This window comes from Parus major, chromosome 3 (assembly GCF_001522545.3).
Source record: "Parus major isolate Abel chromosome 3, Parus_major1.1, whole genome shotgun sequence".
NCBI lineage: Eukaryota > Metazoa > Chordata > Aves > Passeriformes > Paridae > Parus > Parus major.
The window spans coordinates 18,649,730-18,676,616 of NC_031770.1; the positions used below are offsets into that span (position 1 = coordinate 18,649,730).

Here is a 26,887-nt window from a genome sequence, read left to right on the forward strand (position 1 = left end):
TATGAGGCTGGATCTTCATTTATTCATTTGCCTTTGGTGCTTCAACAGGCAATTTCTTTACAATCCAGGATTTTAATTTTTCTATTTCAGTTCTGCTCAGCTCATGATTGAGGTTTGGAAAAGTATGAAGTGATGCTGATACTCCCAGAGACTTTAACATCTTGTTGGTCTCTTCACCCCATGAGTAGAGAACTAGTTCATCAGCAGTTCCATGGCACTGAAATAATTCTGGAAGAGCATTTTCATTTCTTTTCAAAGCCTAGATGGAAAGGAGACACTGTCAGTCAGATATACTGCCAAAAGTTTCAAAAGAATATTTACAATTACATGGTGACAATTTATTGCATTTACTGATCTACATTTTAGGGGTCATATTGTACTATCTCTATAGAAATAAACAAGGAAATATTGGAAAAAAATGGCCTTCAAATTCCAATACAGTAACTCTTCAGAAATGATAGGGTTTACTTTAAGATAAACCTTAAGATACACCTCTCCAAATAAGAGAAACAGAAAAAATTCATGACAGCAAATGGGGCTCATAAGCATTATAATGCATCACACATTTTCAAAGAATAGTTATGCTTACACAGACTCCTTAACAATTAAGGACAACTAGTAAAGCATTTCATTTGGTAATTTCCTTCTACACTTTAATATTGTACTGTCTGTGCAAAACAAGCGTAATAAAGCACTATTTAAAGACAGTTTTAAAGCCTCACTTCCCTAATACTCTGATTATCTTTTCCTGGAAATGGTGTAAGTTTAGAATACAAATCAACAGCCTCAGATGTATAAACATGTATAGTGGATTTTAATCACCATGTTTTCCATGTAGCTAAGCAGGCTTTCCATAATATCTAATATACACTCACCTGGTAAACAGCAGAGTCTTTATTGAGAAAACTAGACAAGGCAAAGACTCCTGCCAGATCCTGATGAAACCTATATGCCAAATGCATTGCCATTCCACCTCCCATTGAAAAGCCTCCTAGGATGTAACAAAAGAAACAAAGACTGGATTTCTCTTTAAGTCTTTGTAACCCAATGTACAATTTCTTATCTTCAGACTTGTTCCTTTTATACATAATACAACAAAAATACCATCTTGAGTATCATAAAAGTTACAATGATTTTAGAACCACAGAATCACTTAGGTTGGAGAAAACCTCCAAGATCATCAAGCCCAATCTATGACCCAACACCACCTTGTCAAGTAGACCATTGCACCAAGTTCCACATTCAGTCTTTTCTTGATCACCTCCAGGGACAGTGACTTCAGCACCTCCTTGGACAGCCCATTCCAATGTTTAACAACTTTTCTGTGAAGAAATTCCTTCTGACATCCAACCTGAACATGGACACTATATGGCATAGCTTGAGGTTTAAATCAAAGCATGATGCAATTAAGACACTGGATAGCTAAAGCAGTGCTGAAGATTCATTACTGAGAGACAACAAAAAGGAACAGCAAAAATACCATTACTTCAGAAGCCATTGGTGTATGGTCCCTATCAGGTAGCAGAATACTGTGGCCATACATACTTTGACATTAACAAATGAACAGGTAATTTTCACTGCTTTTTGTAGTCAAGTTATTTCTCCCCTAGGCTAGCAGCATTCACACATGAAAGATCTCTATTGTACATAATCAATGAGCATTCTCATTAAACTAGCATTGAGGATATTTTTGTTGCTATACTGTGGGATATATAATAAATAGGGAAAAAAAGCAATGTACTCCCCCTGAGCTCTAACAGGATCTCTGAATTAATGGCCTTCCGTGATCCATATGTCTCTTCAACTACACTAATTCTTTACTGAAGATAATTCCTCAGGGATGATTTTTAAATGACAAATGCTTACTCATTAGGAAAGAAATCCAGACTACCACATTACTTCACAAGGACATAGTACAGAGGCCATTACATTGACTGTATCCAGATAATGACTAGAGTGAAGTTTCCTTTATTTTCTTATGCACAATCTGGCCACTTATTTAATTTCCTTTTGTTCATTCTGAAGAATGCTGTTATCCCAAAACCCCATAAGAAGCACTTGTACTCTAAGAAACCATTTTGCATTTGCTTACAAATAAATACAGACAATGCTTTGTCAACACATAAAATGAAGTCCATTTTAAGTATTTCAGATTACAGGAAGAAAAGCTGCATTGAAAAGTCATTACTAGTTTGTAAATGATTTAATCTTAAAATTTTGTACCCAGTTAGTCACAATCTGGCACACTGTCTGCAATTACTCACCAGCAGTCTTTGACAATGCAGTCACCTTCTGTTTAGAAGAATATTAGGTAATGGTTCTTTTATGTGGTTCATACTACTACAAGAAAATGCAATACAAAGTACTAGCTCTTTGAATTTGATTTGCATGGGAACACCTGAAGTTCATCACCTGATACCACAAACACCTCCAAGAAAATGTCAGAGGATATAAATGTTTCAAAAACAACAATTTGAATAAGCATTTATAGATGCAGACTACTTTTTCAATTACAAGACCAATTTCAGTATATGTTTGATATAACACATCCAAGACATTCTCAGCCGAGAACTCCTACAAGAATTCAAATTTTGAATGAATGAAGATAAAACAAGAGGCAGGTACAGATATTACACAAAACAAATGTATGAAATGACAGAGAGTAAACAAAACTCAAAAGTACATGTATACAGATGATCTCAGCATGAAGAATACATAAACTGTACAGCATTGCTAAGCAGATCACGTCTGAGTGTTAGACAAAATCAAAATGACACAGCAAAATCCAATCCTTAGGGGGGCAGAACATTGCAAGGTCTTCACCAATCTACTTTTCTACTTGAGATCAATCCACTTCCAAGACACACAAAGACTATGCATGGAAATTCAGAGTTTGCCAGTATGTTTTAAATTTAAAAGTACATTCACTTTCAGTTCTCCCCTCATACCGATTTTAATGAGAACTGTGATTAATGCTTCACAACAGTTAAACAGGGTTAGCTTGACAATGCTCAGGATGCCAGTTCAGGAAAGCACCTAACTCTTTGTGTTAACTTCCTGACTCACAAAGGAGGTTTATGTGTAGACTAATAGGGGAGCACATACAAAAGACTCAAGTATGTAAAACACTTCAAGCTGCAGAGAAAGTTCACTCATGGATGCATTCATGACTTCAAATCTGCTTCAGTGTAGTGCTGATTTTTAGGTAACAGCCCTCTGCAATAAGAAGAAAGCTGCTTGTGACTCACCTTGATAGCTGAGAAAGATCTGCTGAAATCACACAGTTGTAACACTTTCAAATTATAGAATTTGAATCAGAAGGAAACTCCCAAGCAATACTTTACTAAAACTAAAACACTCTTTTCTGGAACATAATCTATAACTAAATTCAGGCAATCTCAGGCACAGGATGATGTAACACAATGTGAACAGAAACTGAATTTCTCATACAGAATTTATACCTGATTGAATAAAGCAGAAATCCTCAGCACAGTTGCCATTTTTCAGTGATAAAATATTCCTTTCAGAGCTTGTGAATGGCCTTAGGAGCCTTTTAAACAAAACTCCAGCTCACTTTTGCAAAAGATCTTAATTTGTATTAATTTGCTTCCCATTTGTATCTGTCTGAAACAATAACATTTTCTGTGATGACACTTGAATGTTATATGGGGTTCAGGAAACCAAGTATTTACTTACTGTCAGACTTCAGCTTTATTTGTTTCTTTTTTTGTACTTTGTCTAACAGTGTGTTTGCATCTCAGAAAAGACAAACTTTATTATCCAACACAAAGGTTTATTTTGTATCTCCTGTCCTGTATACATAAGAGAATGCTAAAAACTGCCTTCTCCCCCATGCATCACTTTAGTGGCTGCAATGAGCTATTCCTAAATTCAGAAAATTCTTTAGCTGTTCAATCTTCTTTAAAGAAAAAACATCTCTCTAGCTCACACAGGTTTGACATTTCCAAGTGCATTCCAAACCATTTAGATCTGACTGTAAAATGTCTTAGTCCATTTGTTATAATGATTATGGAATAAGGAAACAATAAATATCACTTCTTCACTCTTTTCAGTAGAATTTTTAACATGCTCAAAGCTGCTTGCCATACTAGAAATCACAGCCATGTGAAAAAAAAGTAGTTGTGAATCATATCTAGTGCACAAACTTTGAAGAAAAAAAAAAAGGAACAGGAGAAGCTAAACCCCTTATGAGATTAGGATTCAGACTTGGGTGTAGAGGTATAGTTTGGGGTGTTTGTTTTAAGCAATATATCTACACTAGTTTCTCTGCAGTAGTTGTTCTTTGTCTTTCCTGTATTTTTCACATTTGTCAGTACAGCTTTGGTAACAAAGTGGAAAGAAATGAATCCTCCAGCACACAGTGCCTGTGCCAGCACAGCACAAGACACTCTTCTGTTGTATAAGGCCACACCAGCACAGTTAGAAATTGTCTTGGCCTGTTCTGTTATTATTACAATATATTACATACTCTTGCCTCCTTTTCATTCCATTCTCACAACATTTTTCATTCTCAATTTCTCCTTTTTTTAGTATTTCAACTTAGAGTTGCTTTAATCAGTTTGTTATCAGGAGTTTCTCCCTAAAGCTACATTCCAGTTTACTTTCCTCTCTCCACAGCAACTTTGTGATTTACCTTCTATTAACAGTAACAGCACAATCTTGTTCTACACATCATCTGCAAAGAAGCTTTCTGTTTTGGCCTTCCATTTTCATCAATGAATGGAATTATTATATACATTAAACAGTGTTCACAAAAGAATATCAGCAAAGAGTACAAATGCCACAGGAACAGCAAATTCCCTTCTCCACAGAACTCCTTAAACACTGCTCCTGTGTTAAGAGCTCAAACATGTACTTTGTCTCAAGTGAATTTCCTCACAGCAGTGATTTTTTTCTTTTAATCTCTTAATGGAACTTTATTAAACAAAAACCTTGCACACCAGCAGAACTGCAATCAATGGTTTCCACCTTTGATAACCTCGTTATTCTGTTTGTTACTTGGTCTTTACAAGAGCAACAAACTTGAGTCTTTACAAGAACAAAGGCAACTTCCCTTGAGTGGTTCAGCCACTTGATCTTGTTAGGAACATGAATCAATTTGCTCCCCAACTTTCTCACCAGTCAAAACACATTTTGAAATGTATATTTAAGTGGTACAAGTTTTACCACTTTCTAGTAAAAACAAGTGTACAATTGTTTCAAACATATCAACTCGTAGTAAAACCAGAACCACTTACACTTTTATTTTCAACTGTTATGGGTAATAGAGGGGAACCCAACATGTGTGCCTAAGGAGTCGTAATTTTTAGCACTGTAAGCAAAATAAAATCCATGAAAACTCTCAAATCGATTTTTATTGAGATGTTACTCTACCAATCTATGGCTTCCTTCATTTACCCAGTGTGTTTTCTTAGTTGTTTCTAGAGAAGATGACAGCACTACCCTGCTGCAACACTTACCTGTCACTTTTACAGTCAGCATAACTGCACAACATAGGAAAAGGGAAGAGAACAACCTATCCTTTCTGCTCAATGTATTTGTGACTCTAAACTGAATCACAGAAAGAAAGGTGGAAAATAGCTCTCTAAAGCAAAGAGTAGTGAAGCACAGAAACAGGTTGCTGTTCTGCAGAGCTGTGAACCTTTTGTCAGCAGAGATCTTTTACAAGAAGTCAGAAAAGTAATGGCAAGGATTTGTCTAAATAGAGATGAGCCTGCACTGGCACATGAAAACAGAATAGCAAATGTTGTGAAGTCTCACTCTCCTACAATTCTGTTGGCACAACTGTGAAAAAAGCACAGGTTAATTTGTACCCTGTGGCATGTCTGCTCAACTCTCAAGCATTCTAAAAGCCCATCCATCCACTGGATTTTGCACTGAACTCAGGCATTTATTAAAGATGAGTAAGGATATGTTTTCAACAGTTCCTAGTAAGGCTTAAAAGATCAGAACTTGATTCACTTTATAATTATTTTCTTACTGAAGTGATTATCTTCTTTGTGATGACAATATCATGACTGAATTATTTTTGAGTCTATTGCTATGAATCTTATTTACTCCTAATCTTCACTATCATTTGCAAAACCAGTCATTTGCCATACTGAGAATGTGTCACCTTTCAGAGTTTTAAGATAATATTAACATTGACACCACCAAATGCTGGGAAATGAAGTAACAAGTAATGGACTACTCTTCATTAAAATTAGCATTGCACCTCCTACTGAAAGACTTATGAAGGAAACAGAAAGATTCATTTGTTAATGTCTCTTCTTACTTCCTGATGCATGAGCTGGAGTAGCAGAGATCCAAAAGAAAAACATGGCCAGTTCAGATACCAAAAAAAACCCCTCAAAACCAAGAGAAGCAAACATTTACCCCAAAGAATAAATGCAAGAAAAATTTACATTGATGCACTAAAAATTAATAAAATGTTGCAGGTATTATGGGGCAGATGGACTAACAGTACTGCTTTGAACCCAGAATCTCAGGCACAAGTTACATAAACCACGAAGTCACATAATGGGAGGTACAGAAAGAGAAAATTCATTTGAATTGCAGAGATAAACAGCAAAATAAATCCACAAATTTACTGTGTAAGATCAAGGCTGTAAGCACCTCTGAATGGAAGAAAAAGTCCTCCTAATAAAGACAGAAGATACAAATTAGGATGAGTGACAGCAATAGGCTTAGAAGCCAAAAAAATAAAATGCCAAGACTGTGGGTGAAATAGTTTGCTCGACACTTTAACGATTTATTGTTGGAAGTTTTTATCTTCACATATTTATAGCATTTGCTCTCTAGGGTGTCAAATCCAAGATATTCCACCTCCTCCATCCCATTCTCACACACACTGAGAGAGAAGGAAATGCTAATATTTACAAGCAGCACAGAGCTTTCATGTTACTTCCACCATGGTTCAGTAGCTATGTAAGAAGTCCAGCAATAAACAAAAAGTGGTTGTGTGTCTTGTGTTATTGTTATAACACAAGGCGTCAGGAATCATGCATGTGTTTTCTGGCATTTAGTCAAGTCTACAGGACTGTTATGGAAAGTTTATTTTCACTGGCTGCTTACATGAGTGACTACAGGTGGCAGAGACCAATGTGCTTGGATCAGCACTTCTGCACTACACAAAAAGTGACCTGTGAAAGCAGGAAAGCAGTGCTAAATTAAGAATAAAAAAAGAACAAAAAGACTGCCTTTCACCAACGTGTAGCTGACTACAGTGAGCCGTATCAAAATGCTCAAAAAATGAGAGGGGCATTTCGTTCAAGATCTTCTTGAATAAGATTATTGAAATCTTGAACAGTTTGCACTGAAGTGGACTTATTTTACAGTGCACTATCACTATGGAAGCAGTTAAAAAAAACCCCAAAACAACAGAAGAACCAACACAAGAAAACAAAAAACAAAACCACTGCCACCTGAAAAACCAACTTAGCTTTAGATAGAAAAAGAAATGATTGTCCCATATTTTAAACTGTGGCTTGTTTGGCCAATTCAGCAATGAACTCAGGCATTTATAAAGAAGAAATACATCCTGTTTTTAAAGAAAGGATAGTATCAAAGCTCCAAGTGTCAAAACTTGACTAAATTTATAACAGTCTTTTATCTCCAAAGTCAATATAAACCTACTTAAAGGACTATTTACAAGGATAAAGGCTTTAGCCAGGAAGACCAGTAAGAGTAACTCAACAAGAATGTCTGGCTAAAAACTAAATGCCATTATTAAATTCTGGGGATGATATAATTATTTTTTTGAATAATTATGTATTGCTGTTAGTCTCCCTTCCTTCCTCCTCCAAGATCAGGGGAAATAAAGCTTAATCAGAAGTCTATTTCCTTCAAAAGACTTGTGTTAAAAGGAAAGCAGCTCATGAAACTGTTAGGAGATAGGAATGGGTAGATGAGCCATGCCACAAAATTAATATGGATGTTTTAAAAATAAGACTTCCTTTAGATCCAGTAAACTAAGTAATTTATTTCTATAGAAGTAGAGCATAGAGCAGCTGATAAAAGCAAGGTTGCACCAGAATTTTTCTTGGTAAAGAAGAGAGGAGTGGCACTGTACAACCTGGATTCTATCCTCAGCTCTAGAGTTCTTGTCTACAAGCAGCCACCTGTGGATTTCAGAGCTATTGAAGCAAACAATGCAGGCTACAACTTCTTTCAGAGAAAATGCTCTTATTCTCCCACTGTCCTGAGCCTTGTGGAAAGTCTGAATGGCTCAAGAAGGGGAATCATCCCCCAGAAGACCAGGTATTGGGCTTCTCATTTTCCATGTTCGAGAGTCCACTGCTGCTCCCCGTCTCTTCCCACTTGCTCACCTTTGCACAGTGCTCCTTCAGATCTTGCCTTCTTATCCCACACCTCTGAGCTGTCAGCAGCTGCCCACCTTCCTGCTTGCCTAACACCTCGCTTGCCCTCATCCAACAATATCTGACACTCACCCTCAGCCTGTAATTTCTAGTCCTCTATTCCATATAAAACCATAACCTTCAATCTTGTTACACTCCTCATAGTAATTTTGTTTTCTTTCCAGTCATTAAAACTCCCACTTACTACAAAATGGTCACTTAACCCAATTCTCCTTAACCCTTTGGGGAGCATTTCATTCCCTTTAAGTACCTTCATATGACTGCTCTGCTCTTTGGTTTCTGTGGCCCTCCCCAAAAACATCCCCACTGTTCTTCACAGACTCCCAAGTTGTCCAGTTGCTTCTCTCAATTATTTTGTCCCCCTTTTCCATAATAAGGTATGTACCAGTACTGCCATTATGGATCTCCAACATGACTCAACAGCACTGAATGAACTATGAATTCACAGCAAAATTTCACTCTGGTTTGCCTCTGCTATAAATGTCTTATTTTTTCCCTTTACCTCACCAAGACTGCCTCCTCCAACTCCATGGTACCAGCAGTGACAAGCCCACTGTCTGCACACCATCTGTTACCTTAGGCTTCATCTTCTTGTACCAGATGGATATTCCTGACATTTTCAAAGAGAAGTCTAAAAAGATCAGACTGAACTCAGTTATCTAACATTCTAAGCAAGTAACCAAACCTTCCATTATCTCCTGTACACCAGTCTCCCAAAGAGAAAAATTTCAGGCCACACATTTCTCCTTTTCAAGTGGACATTACAGTTTGGTGCAGACATACTGACTTGGCCTCATATTTTCTTTTGACCAAAAAAATCACTGCATGGTTTGGGTTGGAATAAACTAAAGATCATTTGGTTCCAACCCCCTGCCATGGGCAGGAAGTCCTTCTACTAGACCAGGTTCCTCAGGGCCCCATCCAACCTGGCCTTGAACACTTCCAGGGATGGACCCCCTCAGCCTCTCTGGGCAGCCTGTGTCATTGTGTCACCACCCTCAAAGTAAAAAAAATTCTTTCTAATATCTAATCTAAACCTACACTCATTCAGTCTAAAGCCATTCCACCTTCTCCTATCATTACATGGCCTTGTAAAAAGTCCCTCCCCAGCTTTCTTGGGGGCCCATCAGAGGTCTCCTCAGAGCCTTCTGTTCTCCAGGCTGAATACTATAAATCTGCAGAGTGCCTTTACAAGAGTCCTAGTTTCCTGTAAGAAAGAATGCCAGAAGATGGGCAATTATTTGCACAAAGTTCTATCTAAGACAATTAATGTTACCTTTATGCAGAGAGACCTTAGAGGATCCCTAAGCTTCATTCTTCACTGCGTCACACACTGGTTAATCATCAAAAACAGCGCAGAAAAGGCACAAAGTTTTTGTGGAAGAACACTTAATCTTGTACAGCCACAAGTGATACAATTTTCCACTACCAAGTTTCTTATGCATCCACATGAGTCCCCTTCTGTACTTTGGACAAAGTAACTCAAGGCTGCCTTATTTTGCTTCTTGCATAAATACTGGACTGAACCATGAGGATGTATGCTTGTAGTCTCTGTCAGGTGGGGAAACAGAGCTCTCAAGAGTGACAAAACAAGTACAGTTATTTCTGATTAATATGTGAGGAATGCAAACACACAGAGACGGGGACTTCCAAAGAATCTACGGGATGAAACACTCAGTGCATGCCAACTCCCTTACTCTACTTATGACTTGGAAAACAACCTTCATACTTTGCAGTCTGGCTATTTCTAATTTTGAAGGCTACAGAGCAAAGGAAAACAGCCTAGTAGCACACTGGATCTGTCCACAGAGCATCTCCAGCTTGCTCAACAACAAAGCACCTGCACTTCTCCAGCTGCTTCCAAGCCAGCAGGTGCAACAACACAGATCAAAGGGACTCTGTCGACAGCCCTCCAAAACAATGCACTCTGCAGCCAGGGCAATGAGCCAGAAAGGGAAAGCAAGCACAGGCCTTCACAGAGCAACATGGGGCTGGACAGGGAAAACACACCAGGCTGAATGGTAGTGGCTTGACCACGCAAGATTTTGATGGCATGACTCAGTTGGACATACATTTATAAGATCCCACTTTAAGAGTTTTTTCCCAACCTGAAATAGTTTGTGGTCTAGAGATGGGACACGGAGCCAAGGACTTCTGAATTCTCATTCTGTCTCTGCCATTGGCTATTTCATCACCCTCAATTCCTGTGCCTCAATATCCCACCATCTATTTCACAAAAGTACTGTGAAAGTTACTGGAAATTTGTGGAAAGAGAAATAAAGATAGACACATATGAACTATTACAGCTAATACTTCATTTGTTATCAAGTGTTAACCTTTAGTGCTGTGTAACATGCACATTTTTCCTGCATGAATTAATTTAACCCAAAATTATTAGAGCAGTAAGGAAAAGTTCATGATTATTTATATGCTTCATCTCCAGTCTCCAAAATGCACGTCATTTTTGGAAAGTGTACTTTTCCATCCTTGAAAAGGGCTTAAAGGAAATAGTAAAACTATGTACTTCTCAAAGTAAATCACTGCCCACTCTATTTTAAATAATGATTACAAATGACTGTTGACAATAAAAACAGTTTTACATTCTGAGGATACTGCTTACAGTCAGGCACATTCCCCACCTGATAAGGGTTTAAAAAAGGATTCAAAGTTGCTGAGGATTGGCTACTGAAAAGGCTGTTCAGCAGTTTCAAGTCATGCTCATGAGCCTTCATGATAGAGTAAACTCAAAGAAGATGGTCTCTTAACCATTAAAAAAGCCATTAGAATAAGCACATTATAAACAAATCTCTTACCTATGAGTATCCTGTTTTTGGCAATGCCGTTCTTAACCTCATCATTGATCAGGTCTGTAAGGCCCCGGCACATAGAATCAATGCTTTCAATGTGTTCAGGACAGTCATTACAGATCTTATACCTGTCAAACCACACATTGGAAAAGGCTCCTTTCATAGGTGTATATGGCCTGGAGTGGTGGAAGGAAAGAAAACAAATGATTAACCAAGCACAGGATTAAAAGCCTTGAGCATATATAATGAATAAAAATGATTCTGTGTATCTCCAGCAAAGCAGAGAAAAACCTCTTTGAGATCTAACTGCATTTACATCCAGTCACATTGCATTTCCTTGCATTAAAGTCATGGTCCTTCAAGAATGAAGCCAACATTTGGAAGCTATGTAAAATTTGCAGTTTTCAGCCAGTTCAATGTTAAGGTTGGTTAGGTCAGCTAAACATTTTAAATCTTTAAGCCTGTCAAGAGGTCCTTAATCCTAAACAAAGTTAGGGTTGAAATCCACGCTGGAATATGACAAACTGAAATAACATCTAAACAAGATAACTTTATGGAATTCAATTGCCTAATTCTTGACAAAACTGAAAGAGGGTGGGTACTATGAACCTCTAGGTACTAAAAACACCTGCCAATTTTTCTTTGTGTCAAATAAATACAGCCATCCTTATCTTAATGGGGAAGATATCTCATAAACATAACTGAAAGAAATGCCATGTGCTTACTGGACTGGTGCACATACAAGAGATATGACACTCCCCACCATAATACTGCATTGTCTGAATGTTATTTTAAGTGCTTCAACAAGCTGCCCAAATCTTAGATAATCAAGAAACCTTCAATTCAAAGAAGACTTTTCTTTGGTTTTAAATAAAGATGATTAATAGAGCCCTGAAATCCCAAGAAAGGTGATCTAATTGCCTTGCAATGGCCCTACAATATGTTACAAAACATACTGCTATGAGATTGATCATCTCAAACAAAGCCCCTTGAAACCCTTATTTGCTATGTTCGACCAGGGCAAATTCTTCATTTTTACTTAAGCTTAGATCAGATTATAACCCTTATCCACAAAACAGACAGATTTTGATATATTTCTGGATGGGAAAACACTGAAAATGCTGAAGTTGACTTCTGTGCTGTCTCTGGAATTTTTTCAATACTAGGATTAAACAAAACCACAACTAACCTAAAATGAGAAAGCCCTTAATTCAGTTATTCGTAATGAAGGAACAATTATGCCTTTATTAACATCAAAGAGGCTTCATATATGTAAACAGTTATTTCTAAACCAGTACACTAGGATGAGTGTTCAAGATAATAATATTTGCACTATTAATATTAATATGTGAATTTTTAATTAATTAATTATATTATTAATAAGTATTAAAAATACTTATTATTTATTGGTCATAAAAGTAAAAAATGAGAGAACATAGATTTTCTTCTGCCTGTTGTCATGAACACAAAAATAAAGTCCATAACTTAAAAGTTGGTAAGAAAAATATACTGAAAGAGGCAACAAACAGCGACAGATAGGTACAAACAGAAATACTACAGGTTCATCTTTTTCAGCAGAGCCTCAGGGTACCTAAAATGTACCATTATTGAAAGTGCCATATAATATGTGGTCCAGTGCCTGAAGTAACCCCTCATTTCCTTAATTCAAAACAAACTGTACACTTAAGCACCAGAATTCAAAATACTGAGCTATTAGTTTCCAAGGTATCCCTTACCTGTCTATTAAAAAGTTAACTCCAAAATTAAAAGGAAATTCAGTGGAAATATCTTGGACAATGAGCAACCTAAAGCTACGTTTAAAAAACAGTATTAAAATCCTTTTGCTTTTTTATTGTCTTCTCTCTAGAATTCTATCTCCAGGATTGCTCCGAATGAACTGATCAACACCTAAGAAATAAGATTACCAATACCTAATTCACAAAAGTCAGTTTCTAAGAGGAGACATTCCAGTCAAATCTATCAAGAGCAGAATCAATGGAGTTTCTGGAAGTCTCCTGGACAATGTGATGTACAACAGACGAAATGCCAGGACAAACAGCATTTAAAAATCCATGATTTAACCTTCTCTCAAACACTCTTACATCAGACCTGGTTAAAATGCTTAGCAGCCAGAGTGCTTCATTTCTAGTAAAGTCAGACTACCTAATACTTGCATAAAAAAAATGATGTAAAAAGTTTTAGTATTACTACAGCAGGTTGACCTGAATTTATCATTACAGCAGGTTGACCTCCAGGATTTACATGGAACAAAGATACATACATATACTGCATTACAGCAATTTACTTTTATATTCCATAAATATTAAAACATGTGTCCCCACAACTAAATGACAAGATCCTGACATTTAAAACAGGTCAATATTCATCATGAGATTATAATACTTGATCAGATTTTGAAACTCAGGACTTCTATCTGCTTTCTTTGCAAATTCTTCCTAAATCAGATTGAAGACCAATGTCTTTCAAACCCACAGGAAAAGACCCCCAAGCAAACAGACAAGTGCCTTTCATCTGCTTCAAAAGCATCCTTGCAAGCACTCTTGAGTTCTCAGAAGTGCATTAAAAATAACCTTTACATAAAGCAGAGAAGTTAGATTCTTTTAATGGTTCACCCAACTGGCACATCTGTTTTAGTCATTCACCTTTTTCCTTAAATAATCTCTTTATTAGCTGGCACACTACAACTCAGACATTACTACGGTAAACAAATATGTTTGGCATGGAACCATCTGTAGAGCTCCAAGAATACAGCACCAAATTTTTTCATACAATTAAACCACAAAAAAAAAAAAAAAAAATCTCTATGTTACAGTGACATGAAAAGTTGGACTGAAATATGCAAAAGCAAAAAAAAATACAGAGTGGAGTGAAAACTCCATCCAGCAAGATCAACATGGTCAGTTAAGGACAATGTCAGACGAAAAAAATCAGCTTTAAGTTTGGAATGTTTTTTGCTTTCTTAATTAAAACTCATACCATTAGTCCATCTGTGCCTCTCTTTCTTTATTGTCTTAAAAAATAAAAATTATACTAGAAATAAAGTTCTGTGTCTCTAATACTGTGTGCTGTTGAAAATGGGAATGAAAACATGGAATTTTAACCAAGTGGTGTGGGTATTTTTTCTTATTTGGTTTTAATGGGTGTGCATGAGTATGTTTTGCTTGTTCGGAGCACATAAAAGATTCAAATGCATATAAGAAAACTAGAATCAAGAATCCTCTCTCTGGGTAGATCCAGTTTCCAAACTTGTATCCATTTTTAAGAGACAAAAGAAAAAAAGTTCAATTTGTATTAATTTCTCTCTTAAGATTTAAAAGTTAGGAGAACAGACAGCAAAGGAGACATGGCTAATATCAAACATTTGAGAAACTGTAGGAATTAGAGGACTGGAATCTTTAAAATGCTTCCCAACATCCCCAAATCACTCTAAATCATGTTTTCTGATTACTTTATAGCTCCTATTTTTAAGTATGTCTTTGTAGATCAATATACCTCTTGCATAAGAGTGCAGTCTCAAGAGGATCCTACACAATACTTCAATGCCTTAAAAGGAAAAAATATCCTTTAATATCTTTGTAAGTACTTATCATCCTTTCTATCTCAGAAGTCATGTTCACTGCTGATTTCACTGCAAAGTTTCAAAGCAATACATAGCATTACAGATTTATCAAACTCAACACAGATTTGCTTCTGCTAACCTCAGTTCTATAATACTGAAGAAAACATGATGAAAGTAGGTAGTAGCAACACCATCTACTTCCACCTTTCTGAAGCATGAATATATCCTCTAGACCTTCTTATTCATGTTTAGAATTGTGCCAGTTAGTCTGAAATTATCTTAACAGAAGTGGAGAGTAATTCAATGATGCTACAAAAGGTTCAGTTTTCAATTTCAGATCTCAAACCATGGTGAATTTCATCTCCAAAATGATGCTATTAACATAGTGATTCACATAAAACTACAGGTGGTTTTGTTCATTACTCAATAAATCACAGTCCCTATCCAACATTTTAAGTTAGAAGACAAGCCAGCGGTTCTAGCTGCTTTAAGTAAGAGTAGAAGACAGCACACTGATAAATGACAAATATTCTTCCCCCAACTCTTTCTCCTGATACACAATTGCATCACTGCCTTCATGCTCAGCACTATGATCACCCTGAATTAGCAGACACATAAACCCAGACCACTGGTGCTGGCTTACAGGCTTCCAGACAGAACTTCCCAAAATGTCAGACAGAACTGGAAATTTATAGTGAAGTTGGGCTTCAAGATTGAAATAAAGACAAAGAAAGATTAAAAAAAATTTACTGAAATCCTCAATTTTTCTTGCTTCCCAAAACCATCTCCTCTCAGATAGGAGGTAGGGCCTCTCATATCGTAACATTGTCTTTCAGAAGACAAAAAAAATCTACAGGGCACACTATCATAGTAGTTCCACATTGCTCTGGTGAGAATCCAGCTGGAGAACTACATCCAGTCCTGGAAGCCTCAAAACAGGAAAGACATGGATCTGCTGGAGCAGGTCCAGAGGAGGGCCACAAAAATGATCAGATCACTTCTCCCCACAAAGAAAGGCTGAGAGTTGGGTTTGTTCAGCCTGGAGGAGGTAAAGCTCCAGGGAGACCTTATTGAAACCTTCCAGTATTTAAAGGGACTTATAAGAAAGATGAGAACACATATTTTAGTGGGACCTTTTGCAATAGGACAAGGGCGGATGACTTTCAGTTTGAAGTGGTTGGACTTAGACAAGATATAAGGAAGACTGGTTCTTAAAATAAGGGTGCTGAAACACCAACACAGGTTGGACAGAGATGGTAGATTCCCACCCCTGAAAACACTTAAGGACAGGCTGGATGGGATTCCAAGCAACATGATCTAGTTGCAGATGTCCCTGCTCATTGCTGGGGGTGGGGGGGTGTTAAACTAGATGACCTTGAAATGTCCCTTCAAATCCAAAATATTGAGTGGTTCTAGAAGCAAGTCTTGACTCTCTTAAAGCTGCTGGCAGGTATTTCAAATGAAAGCAAGTTAGTTCCTAATTCCAAATTCTCTCATAGCATAATGTCACTGCTGAATTTCAGGACTACATTTCAATAGAAAATTTAGGTCCAAAATATTTAATATTTTTAATTCCCACTATCTGCTTGAAGCAGAAAGCAAATTTTAAAAGAAATGGGGAGGAAAGCAGAGTATCAAGCTAGTCAAATAGGAAATATAAACTGGAAACTCTAGTCCAAGGTACATCTTGTGTTAAACCTGAGGGTCAGCATATCTTAACAATGAAACTTTGTGGTATGGTAACAGAGCATACGAAGAGTCCAAAATTCAAGCAGCTTTAACTTAGAACTATAAAAAAAAAATGACTAAAAGGAAGGCAAGAGTCATCTCCATGAGGAGCAATTTTGGCTGTTCTCCAGAAAAGGCTGTGCCTGTTCACTCAACCACATGCAAATGCTTTTGATAGAGTTGTTCTGGATGCACATGGTCTGAAATGAGAGCTGACTGAGCTGGTACAGAATGGTTACCTGAATAAATACCGTGCTGACAGCTTTTGTTACTTGAGACAAATCTTATTCATTCAAGACAAAGGGAGCTGCAACTGAGTCCGGCATAAAACTCAGTGGGATAAATTAAGTTTGTTTCTGTTTCTTTGTTTCTGTTGGTTTGCTGGGTTGATTTTGTTGTTTGGGGGATTTTTTTTGGAGAAGGTGGTGTAAATTCTGGGGATTGGTACTAATCAGAGAACAGCAATAATTTTATGGTTGAAAAGACCATAAAAGACCTTTAATACACATTGCCAGTTCCTCAGCAACCAATAGTGGCTGCCTTACAAATTAGCTGAAAGAGAGTGGCAAGAGGCAAACCAGGGTCCAATCTGCATCAGTTCTCCATTATGGGGTCTGAAAGGCACTCTGGGATTCAAAGTGGCATCTTTCACAAGCTGGTGGCAAACAACACTGAGGATGGATGAATGACACTAGCTAAGCACAGAAATCCTTTGAAAGACTGCAAAGCAAGAGCACAGAATGGCACATAACTTAGAAATCCACAACTGCTTGTTGAAAGGGTGATATAAAAACCACTCACTCCAATTCTTCTGTACTGGAAAACGGTTGAGGGAAGAAAAACAAGAGGAAGGATGTCTAAGAGCACAATGTAGTAAAGGGAATTAGAAATCCAAGATTATTTCCATCATGTTCTAATTTGTTTTCCCCAAGCATGACTACAGTTATCTCTGACATGATACTGTTATCTCTGTGTTTAGTGCATCCCACATGCTATTTAGCATCTGATGTAAGCATTAGATATATGCAGTTCTCCTCACCTAATTCCAGAGCAGAAATAAAAGGAAAATACAAAGTTTATCCAAGCATACTTCAAGGATTATTATGCAGAACACGTTGAATTTTTACTTAAAGGAGATGAAAGAACCACACCATGATACCAACCCAAACCTTCCCCATTTCTCCCTCAAGCTCCCACGTTTAAAAAAGACTCCTTTGTCTTAAATTTATGAATGAGGTTAGGGCTTACAAAAGTCAAGGATTAATAACATTTGCTTGAGCCAAAAACAGTATGATAGGCACTGTGCACACTCCCCTCCAATCCATCTCAAGTCCGAGCTGCAGTACCCCTGCTGCTTTTCCAATCCGAGGCCTCTCACAGGCAGAGGCTGCCAGTGGAGCTGAGTGGTGCCAAACTGTCTGGTGGTTTTGTGATAGAGCCAGATGGGGACTATGGTGAGATGAAGCTCATTTCCACCCATGAGCTGAGCAAAGATGGGGATTTAGGTGAAAAGATGGAGTAGTGGGCCTTTCAGTCTTTACCAGCCACATAAAGATAACGGAAATCAGAACAAATTGGGGCCACCCCCAGACAACAAATTCTGCACAGAGACTTATGTCCCACAGAAAGGTTTGTTGAGTGAATGTCAGAAAGATCCATAAAATAGCCAAGTAGTATTTACAGTTGATTTTCTGACTTGCAGAAGAGAAGGACTGTCAGAATGGAATGCAAGACAATGCAAAGAATCTTTGGCCGAGATTTTTTCAGGGAATTATAGAAGGCAAGGTATATGTATTAAAACAAGCAGAGCCTAAATGGTTTTAAATTTACCACGTTAGCTCCTGCAATGCCAATTTAAACTATCACTTTCTATTAAAAAAAAAAATAAAAAAGTTTAAATTGGGTGGTATTCAGTTCTGATTTAGAAACTCAATAGAAACCTAATGTTTAAGTCACAGTTGTAGCAGCTGAAACAGTATTTAAAGTTGTAGGCATCCTGACCCAAATAAAAAGGGAAAAAGGAAACCCTTTCCTTTAAAACTATTAGTGTAGACGTGGCTTTAGGGATTGCATCAGCTACTAGGGCTCCAATTTGAGCTTGTTTTTTTTTTAAAGATATATATTAACATTACAATGGAAAGAAAATAGAATTGTGTTGTGTTTAACAAATTTAATCTATGTGCAGAAGCACTAATCTTGACAGAAAGCTAGATATAGCTAAAACAAGTTCTCTACTCATTTTTAAGTATCCCAGTAGGCTATATTACTATATTACAGAAAAAAAAACCAAACCAAACCTCCAAGAAATGTGTAAAACTTTCAATTTCTAAAGCAAAATTTACATATGTCAAGTAAATGCAGTTAATTTCCAAACATATTCCAAATTCAGGTGTCAGTACTCTCGCTACATCACATCAAGTCCTCAAATCCACATATTTTTTTCATTTTTCTCTAAGCATACTTTTTACTATATGTGGTTTACTCAGTATTTTTCCAAGTTTTCCTTCTTTAACTCTAAGTTTCACTATCCACATTCTGTTATTTTTGTTCAGGAAACAACCAAATATGAGACTCACTGCACTTTCCAGTGTGATGGGGGATAAGTGAGACAAAATGCTGCAAACACTGCCTGTCCAGGGGGCATCAGCTGATTGCTGTCTGTACAAACCTTGAATATCACAAAAATGATTGAAGAAAAGTAAATCTCTTTTAAAAAAAGAAGTGTGACTTTTTTCAGAGACCTATAGAGTAGAGTAAAAAACAGTTTTATAAAATGTAGCTCCATAACATTCCACTGCTTTTACCCATAATCTTCTCTAGTGTTTGCTGAAATCAATGCTAGTGGAGCCAAAGAACATATTTCAGAATTCTTCCCAATTATATGTTGGACTGGTTTTCCAAACTAATTTTCAAATATATTGACTTTTGAATCAAAACATGTCTGAACCTCTGATGCTGTACAAATTAAAAATATGCATGTTTCAGCACCTGGGATAAAATCTAAACAAAACATAAGTATAATTCAAATCCATTCTTCACAAAAAAATAAAAAAATAAAAAAAAATTCAATGTTGTGTTGAAAAATGTGAATTCCACTGCTTTTCAAAACTCTGTTGAACAGACATGAAGAATGCATAAGACCATATCTACGCATCTATCAGCAGAATAACTTCCATCAAAAGAAATTATTATATCTATTATATAATTAATATATACATGTTATGTTATGTTATATATTTTTCAAAGAAAGGAGGTATTCCCAACCTGCAGTTTATCCTGCCAAAGCCCCCAGCTTTGCAGTTATATCATCAAACCTGCTTCTACTGGCATAACTACTTCTTCTTCAGAGAACATTTGATGTGCATGTGCAAAGCTATCCTGGAAAAGAGAGGAACTCAGAGAATGAAGTACATCCACATTAACAGTATTTTGCTAGAAGAGCACATTAGTCAATCCTAGGAGGGTGTTGCCAAGCTTTAAGATTTTCTTTGATTTCATCATCAGCACAAGAACCTGCAGGCAAGTTTTGCACTGACAGTGCAGCTTAGAGACCCACAGAGGAGAACTCTCAGCAGCCTGACTTTCAGCCAGCACATTCCTCAGCCTCTACGTGGGCAAAGAACCTGGTTTCAGAATCTTCTCAGCAGATCTACACACCCATAATCACCCAGCTATAGGTCTCACCAACAAGGATGCTATAGGTCTCACCTTCCCTGCTGCCAGAAACATTTGGAATTCTTACCAAAACATATACATATATAAATATACACATGCATAAAACCAACATATTATTTTCAAGTTTAATTACTTTAATGTCTGCCATTCAAGTTTGGAAGTTCTAGGCCTTGCCTTTATTTTCTGTGAAAGAAAGGAAGGCAACTGTTACAAAACCATCTCAAAAAAGCATAGTGTGGTTTGTTCTTGAATACCAAAACAATATTAAATAGGTCTGTAAATGCTTTGTTATTTTGGTTTCATGCAATGACATGTATCATCAGAAACTTCAGCATTGCTGCAAACAGTGCTTAGGAGCATCTGTTTTGTCTTACTGTGTCAGCTAGGGCTGTTTATCAGCAACAGACAGCTGTACACAAAAGTGCTTTGATTGTTAAAGACAAACAGTGTGGGTATTTGATATTCTTTGAATATACAACTTTTCTATTTTGCTAAAAGCAACTTCTGAATCAGGTCATGCATGACTCTACCTGCTCTAGAAAAGAACAAGAACAACCTCAACTTAAAGAAGGACAAAAGAGGGTGAAATGAAGTTTATTCACATATTTTAATAACAACATTATCTTCCCATCTTTGGAAGATTTTCATACCAAAGTAAGAAATTCAAAGTCGTGAGATAAAAACAAATTCCTTCATTTGAGGCAAGAAGATCTTGCTGGTTAATCATTCATACATCATTTACATCTGTAGTTACCCAAAGAAACAAGAACAAATAAGAAAAGGACTGGACCTCAGAGGTGCAGTGGGATGGAAAAGTGAAGCAGTGGCCCAGCAGATGCGGTCTGAGTGCTCTGGCTATATATCACATAGGGAGAAAAATCATTTTCCAAGGGAGCAACTCCTCCTGCATTTCCCCAGTATCTGCTGTGCTGGTAGGGAAGCAGTGGAGCCCCTCAGCATGTGTGATGTGCCGCTGATAACTCTAGCATTACTTTTGCCTGTCATCAGAGAAGTAACAAGCACATTATTTACAGAAAATGGCATTCACTCCCTGCTAACCCAGAACACACTGCTTCAAAGGTTTCCACTCAAGAGCTTGATTTTTCTGTAACACAGTGAGTACATTCACACTGCAATCTCTCAGTTGCTTTTCCTGCCTAAGTAGACCATAAAAAAATACATGGTCAAAGAAAAAGGTTTTTTTAATGTACTAGTGAATGCCAGACAAAATCTGCTATTATACTTGTTTATACCCTTCGAGAATTTTTTTCTGACTTTGAAACTTCTGTACCTCAAAAGTCTGTGTCACAATTTCCTTTTCTGTTCAGCATTCATCTGAATGCACAAATTCAGAAAGAAACTCAACTCCATTACCTTTCAAGGAAACATTTTCCTAACTTACAGCCACAGACACCTTAAAAATATTGTATTAAGAAAAGTTAAACACCTCTAAAATTTAGTATTATATATTTAATATATGTTACATACATAATATATGTTATTAATTATATATTCTATACGCAATATTATCTTTGGATAACTAAGAATGGGGGTAGGTGCCCAACTTTTAGCCTCTAGGTTTGAATGCGTAAACTTTAAATTCCTACAGGAAAAAGTTTTTATCTATATTTCCATCTACCACTGAACACATAGTGTCATTTAATAACAAGGCTTGAGCTTACAGCAAATGTTGAACTCAATTATTTTTTAAATAGTTGGGCTAGAATTCAAACAAGAAGTAATGTGGATTTTTAAATTCCCAGTCCTTTCTCCAGGAGCTGAGAATCTTGGATATCCTACTTGCCAAAAAGACCGACCACCTTCAGTACTGAAACCTGGCATTAAATACAACACAATATTTAATAATTAATGTATGGGAGTTATTATGGGTAGGATTGTGATCTGGATCATGACTCTCTAATGCCCCTACAACACACATTGCAGGATCATCTTCTACTTATATGAAGGAAAGTGACTATGAGGACAATACCCAAATTTCAGCTAGAGCCTGTGACTTCTGGAAACCATTTAGTCTTAACCACTTAAAATCACAATTCCTGGACAACAATGCATAGTTGAGCTTCAGTTTTGTCAAAAAATATACACATGAGAAAGAAGAAAGAATTGTTAAGACAATCTGTACCAATATTCAGAACTGTATTTTATAGCACTGGAACAGAGAAACTTAATCCTACATTTACAATATATTAAATGGTACCTGGCAGGAGCCGTTGGGTAAATTACTTTTATATGTTGAAATGCCATGTCTTGATTCAAAATTTGTTTTATCCATGCTCTTGCTCCTTGGCCAGTATCACCTGTATCACACAGAAGAGTACAAGAATTATTCTGTGCATTTAGCAAGAAAATTATACAATGTCAAATATACTTCAGATTGACTTAATTTGAAATTATGAAGTTAATACACTAAAATGCTAGAAAATAACTTTCTAGAACAACATCAGTCCCCTTTCCAATGGAATCAAAACTTCCTAGAAAAAGACCATTTAAGAGATCCCACAACATAAGTTTAATCAATATTTTACTACATTCTAAGCGGACACAAGGCCTTATATCTTACTTACAGTTCACCATATTTGCTCTTAAGTGATAAACAAAAGCTTTGATGAATATCTTAAAAAGTGAGGTAAAATAACTGTTGCTCCCCTTAGAAAAGTTAATTACTTTTACTAAAGAATTTTATGTTAACCCACTTCAGAACCCAGTTAAAAACAGTTCTCATTTAATTATGCTAACATTGCACATAGGCTTTAAGGGAAAAAGACAATTTATAAAGACATAGATTAATTTAAAATGTTTAGCAGACTCTTAAGAAACTTTAATCACACAGTTCTGTTTGAAAACTAGTTGAGATGCACTCCCAATCTGCTTTTTTTTCCCCAGTCTTACCAATGCAGCCTATGGCCAAAACCCCTGCAGATTGAAGTGCTACGAATGGGAATTCTTCTGTAAATAGCATATTCTCCTTTTAAACTAATCTATGTATATATACGTATGTATATATATATAAATGCACACACATATATATAGACAGTGTCTCCAGGTTGTCTTTGCACCACTGGTATTTTCAGCTATAACTTCACTGCCACCCCTCTGAAGAGAAGGCATACACAAGTCCTCAGTGTAATACTGTGTAATACAACACTTCAAACTTAAGGGAACCGGTCCATCAAGGAATATAGTTTACAGTAGGAAGGATGTTTAACCTAAAAAAATTGAGCAGGGGCTCAGCAAACTGGAATTTTACTATTGCCACTTTTGCCATAGACTTCAGTCTTGCTTGAAGCTGAGGTTCCCACATATTATCAACTCAAATTGCTAATATCTTCTATTATTTTACCTCAAATTGTTTGGTTTGATGTTAGAACTCACCTCATCATTTTCAATACAATGGCCAAGCCAAAAGTAAAAAATATCTCTGTCCCTAGCCAGGCTTACATGGGTTCATTTGAACAATGCCACATGAATATAACAATTCATTGTTAAAACTATTATAATTCCCCAATGGAGAAAATCTGCTCCTAAGCACTCTAACAAAAATCAGCTGTTTTTATTAACAAATATAATTAATGTATCTTCAAAATTAAAACAGAAGGCAAGAAGGATTCAAACCCAGCCATTTTTTTCCTCTTAAGCACAATTAGCATAACTAGAACTAACTGTTCTCTGACCCAAACATTCCATGTGACAAATAAAAAACAGGGTTGCAAAACTGACACAAATCTTATCCTGTGCTAAGCTAAACATTAAAATCAAAGTTACCACCTTAACTGGATGCCTCAGAACACACCCTCACAAACACTTTTCTTATGCAAGTACTGGGGTCTGAAGTCCAAACACACCTCTGATTTTTCACAGACACTCTTGACATACAAGGTTTTCCTGAAGGTTGTTGTAACCTCACTTATAAACAATGTATTTTAGGGAAGCCTGAACTATCATTTTTTTTCCCTATACACTGCTTTTTTTTCACTTAGAAAGCCAGGGTGAGGCCTTGCAAATACCTGCACAGAATGAACCCTCAAGTCAATCAACTATTTGAATGATTACAGAATTGAGACCTAGGCCTTTACAAATTCCTTAATGACGTAGGACAAATCATTATTCTATTATTTATTCCCACCTCTTAAGCTTCACAAAGATCTGCAGAAACATTTACTGTTATTGAAGACAGTTTGTCCATTAAAAGGTCACAGAAAATTCCGTAAGAGAAAATTTAACTATGACCTTCTGTATGTCAAAAACTGTCATGGTCCAAATGCTACTCAAACATGTGAGCACTTGAATGCTCAGATAATGTATTTTGACTGCTAGGAACAGAACTTGGAGGAGAGGGAGGAAAAGAGGAAACTGTGACATCAAACAAAAGCCAACAAACCTCCTGAAATGCAAGTCTTTCAGGCTCTTTTGAAATTTTAGCATTATATGTTCTGAACACTACAAAAAGAAGCAAATGATGAGTGATTCTGCTTTGAGTCAGTTTACAAACTGAAAAAGACTGATGGAAGCTATATTATCTTCTCCCTCCTCAAGTAAAATATTACTTTCTTTACTTTCAAATATAGCTTGTATTTAAAGTTTTCTTTCTGTGAAAAGTTTAAATTCAACAACATGTAACATGTAGACTGAATATTAGGAAAAATTTATTCACCAAAAGGGCTTTCAGGCACTGGAAGAGGCTGCCCAGGGAAGTCACTGAGTCACCATCCCTGGAGGTATTTAAATGATGTGTAGATGTGGCACTTAAGGACATGGTTTAGCGGCAGACTTGGCAGCATTTGGTTAATGGTTGGACTCGATGTTCTAAAAGGTCTTTTCCAGCCCATGATTCTATGATTGTTACGACACGGCAAAGTTGTAATCCTCATCCTAAAAAGTTATTACATACTTGCTATGTCCATTTGCCTTCCTGCCAAGCTACCAAATGGAACCTCTACCTAAATCTGATACCAAGATTGCTCTAGTATTTTTCTATACCATTTTGCATTTACATGCTGCACTTGTTATAGTTTGTCTAGAGCAAGCATTGTGAACAAAATGGATTTGTGCCATTTGACTGCCACTTTCCATCACAAGTGCTGTACAAAGGTTTACAACTCAGGTTTACAGGCCAGCCCATAGCAAGAGCACTGTGGCAACTTCTGTTCTAGATTCTATTCTGTGTAACTGCTAGAAACCAAATAAAACCACCCCATTACAAACATTATGAATAAAGTCATATTAAAATAAAAAAATAAAAAGAGAAAAATTGTAGAGTACTTTAACCACATGTGGAATCAACCTCTAACCATAATCTCCCCTTACTCCTCCAACATTAGAGAAAACTATTTCCTTAAGCATTAAAGCATTAGCATTAACAAGAAACTTGAACACATAAACTCTTTCACTTTCATTCTTTTACTCACAGAATTTTTAAAAAACAAAATTATAAAAATGAAACTAATTTAGTAAGGACACACATCTTTGTTAAATTATACAGAAGCACCAGCTAAAAGCAAAAGCAAGCAAAAGACAGGGAAAGTGTTGAGCATGTTGCCATATGCACATGGGTAGCTCAGTAGTATTGATTCTCAAGGCCTTGTTCTAGTAAATACCTAAAATTACTGATTTTTCTTTTTTTTTCAATGTCATGTGGACCTTGTTGCTGTTATTTAGCTCATTAGAAACAGCTTTTAAGGAATTAAACTGAACAAAACACACGCCGTAACTCCCCTCTGCAGAGGGTGGCCATGAAGCCAGTCTGGACATGGACAGGGCCCTTCTGAACAACCAGAAGTCGGTAAATGAACGCGGGTTTTAAAAGGGTGCCAAGAGTACTCTCATGCCGATTCTGGAACAGCAAGAGCCACTTTAACTGTGAAAGTCATGCTCTGAACGTGGCGACCCTCCGAGAGAGGCAATTTAGGGAGTAACAGGGCTCGGGGAAACAGGATGAAGCATAAGGCCGGTTATCTGGAAAAGGTTTTTTCACCCAGAGGGAGGTTGGGCACTGGAACAGGCTTCCCAGGGAAGTGGCCACAGCACCAGGCAGCCTGACAGAGTCCGAGAAGCCTTGGGACAGTGCTCTCAGGCACACAGTGTGACCCTCGGGGTGTCCTGTGCAGGGCCAGGAGCCACGATCCTGATGCGGCCCTTCCGACGGAGCATGTTCTGTGATCTCCTGGAACTCGTGTGTTCCCAGGGAAGCCGCTCCGGTGTGAGCTGGCGCCGTCCCTGTGGGACGCTCTCCGGGCACCCGCACACGGCTTTGCCGCCCACCGCCTCCACCTTCCGGGCCCGAGGAGGGCAGAGCCGCGGGGACAGGGTCACTGCAAAGCGCCTCCCCAGCCCTGGCGGCCACCCCGTCCCGCCGCCCCCCTCCCGCAGCACCGGAGGGGCCGATCCTGCCCGCTTCACCCGCTCCCCGGAGCGCCCCGTCCCCAGGGGCAGCAGGGAGAGAAGGGAGGGAAAGCAGGCACCTGAGCCGTGCAGGAAGATGAGGGAGGCGGAGTGCCTGCCCGCGGGGGACACCACGCTCCGCTGCAGCGCGGCGGGCGCCGCCATGGCCAGCGCTCTCCTCCCACTCCGGGCCAGCCCTGCCGGTTCCGGGCCTGCAGCCGCCCTGTCTCCGCCCCCCGCGCCTCTCCTGAGGCAGCCCCGGCTCTCCTGGCACCGGGCTAGGACAGTTCTCCCGTTCG

At 37.7% G+C, this 26,887-nt stretch overlaps 1 protein-coding gene across 1 annotated transcript; it reads right to left on the reverse strand.

Annotated features, from left to right (window-relative positions):
- LYPLAL1 (lysophospholipase like 1) lies at positions 1-26,887 on the reverse strand. The gene is made up of 5 exons (XM_015622548.2): positions 26,669-26,887; positions 22,408-22,507; positions 11,213-11,382; positions 876-991; positions 1-259 (listed from the first exon to the last, which is right to left on the reverse strand). The coding sequence occupies exons 1-5, from the start codon at positions 26,751-26,753 to the stop codon at positions 20-22; spliced, it is 711 nt and encodes a 236-aa protein (XP_015478034.1). The 5' UTR covers positions 26,754-26,887; the 3' UTR covers positions 1-19.

Coding starts and splice junctions, on each gene's coding strand:
- LYPLAL1 (XM_015622548.2), bottom strand. CDS start 26,753: ATGGCGGCGCCCGCCGCGCTGCAGCGGAGCGTGGTGTCCCCCGCGGGC. Junction 22,508..26,668: donor CATCTTCCTGCACGGCTCAG/GTGCCTGCTTTC, acceptor TGTGTGATACAG/GTGATACTGGCCAAGGAGCA. Junction 260..875: donor AAGACTCTGCTGTTTACCAG/GTGAGTGTATAT, acceptor CTTTCCATCTAG/GCTTTGAAAAGAAATGAAAA.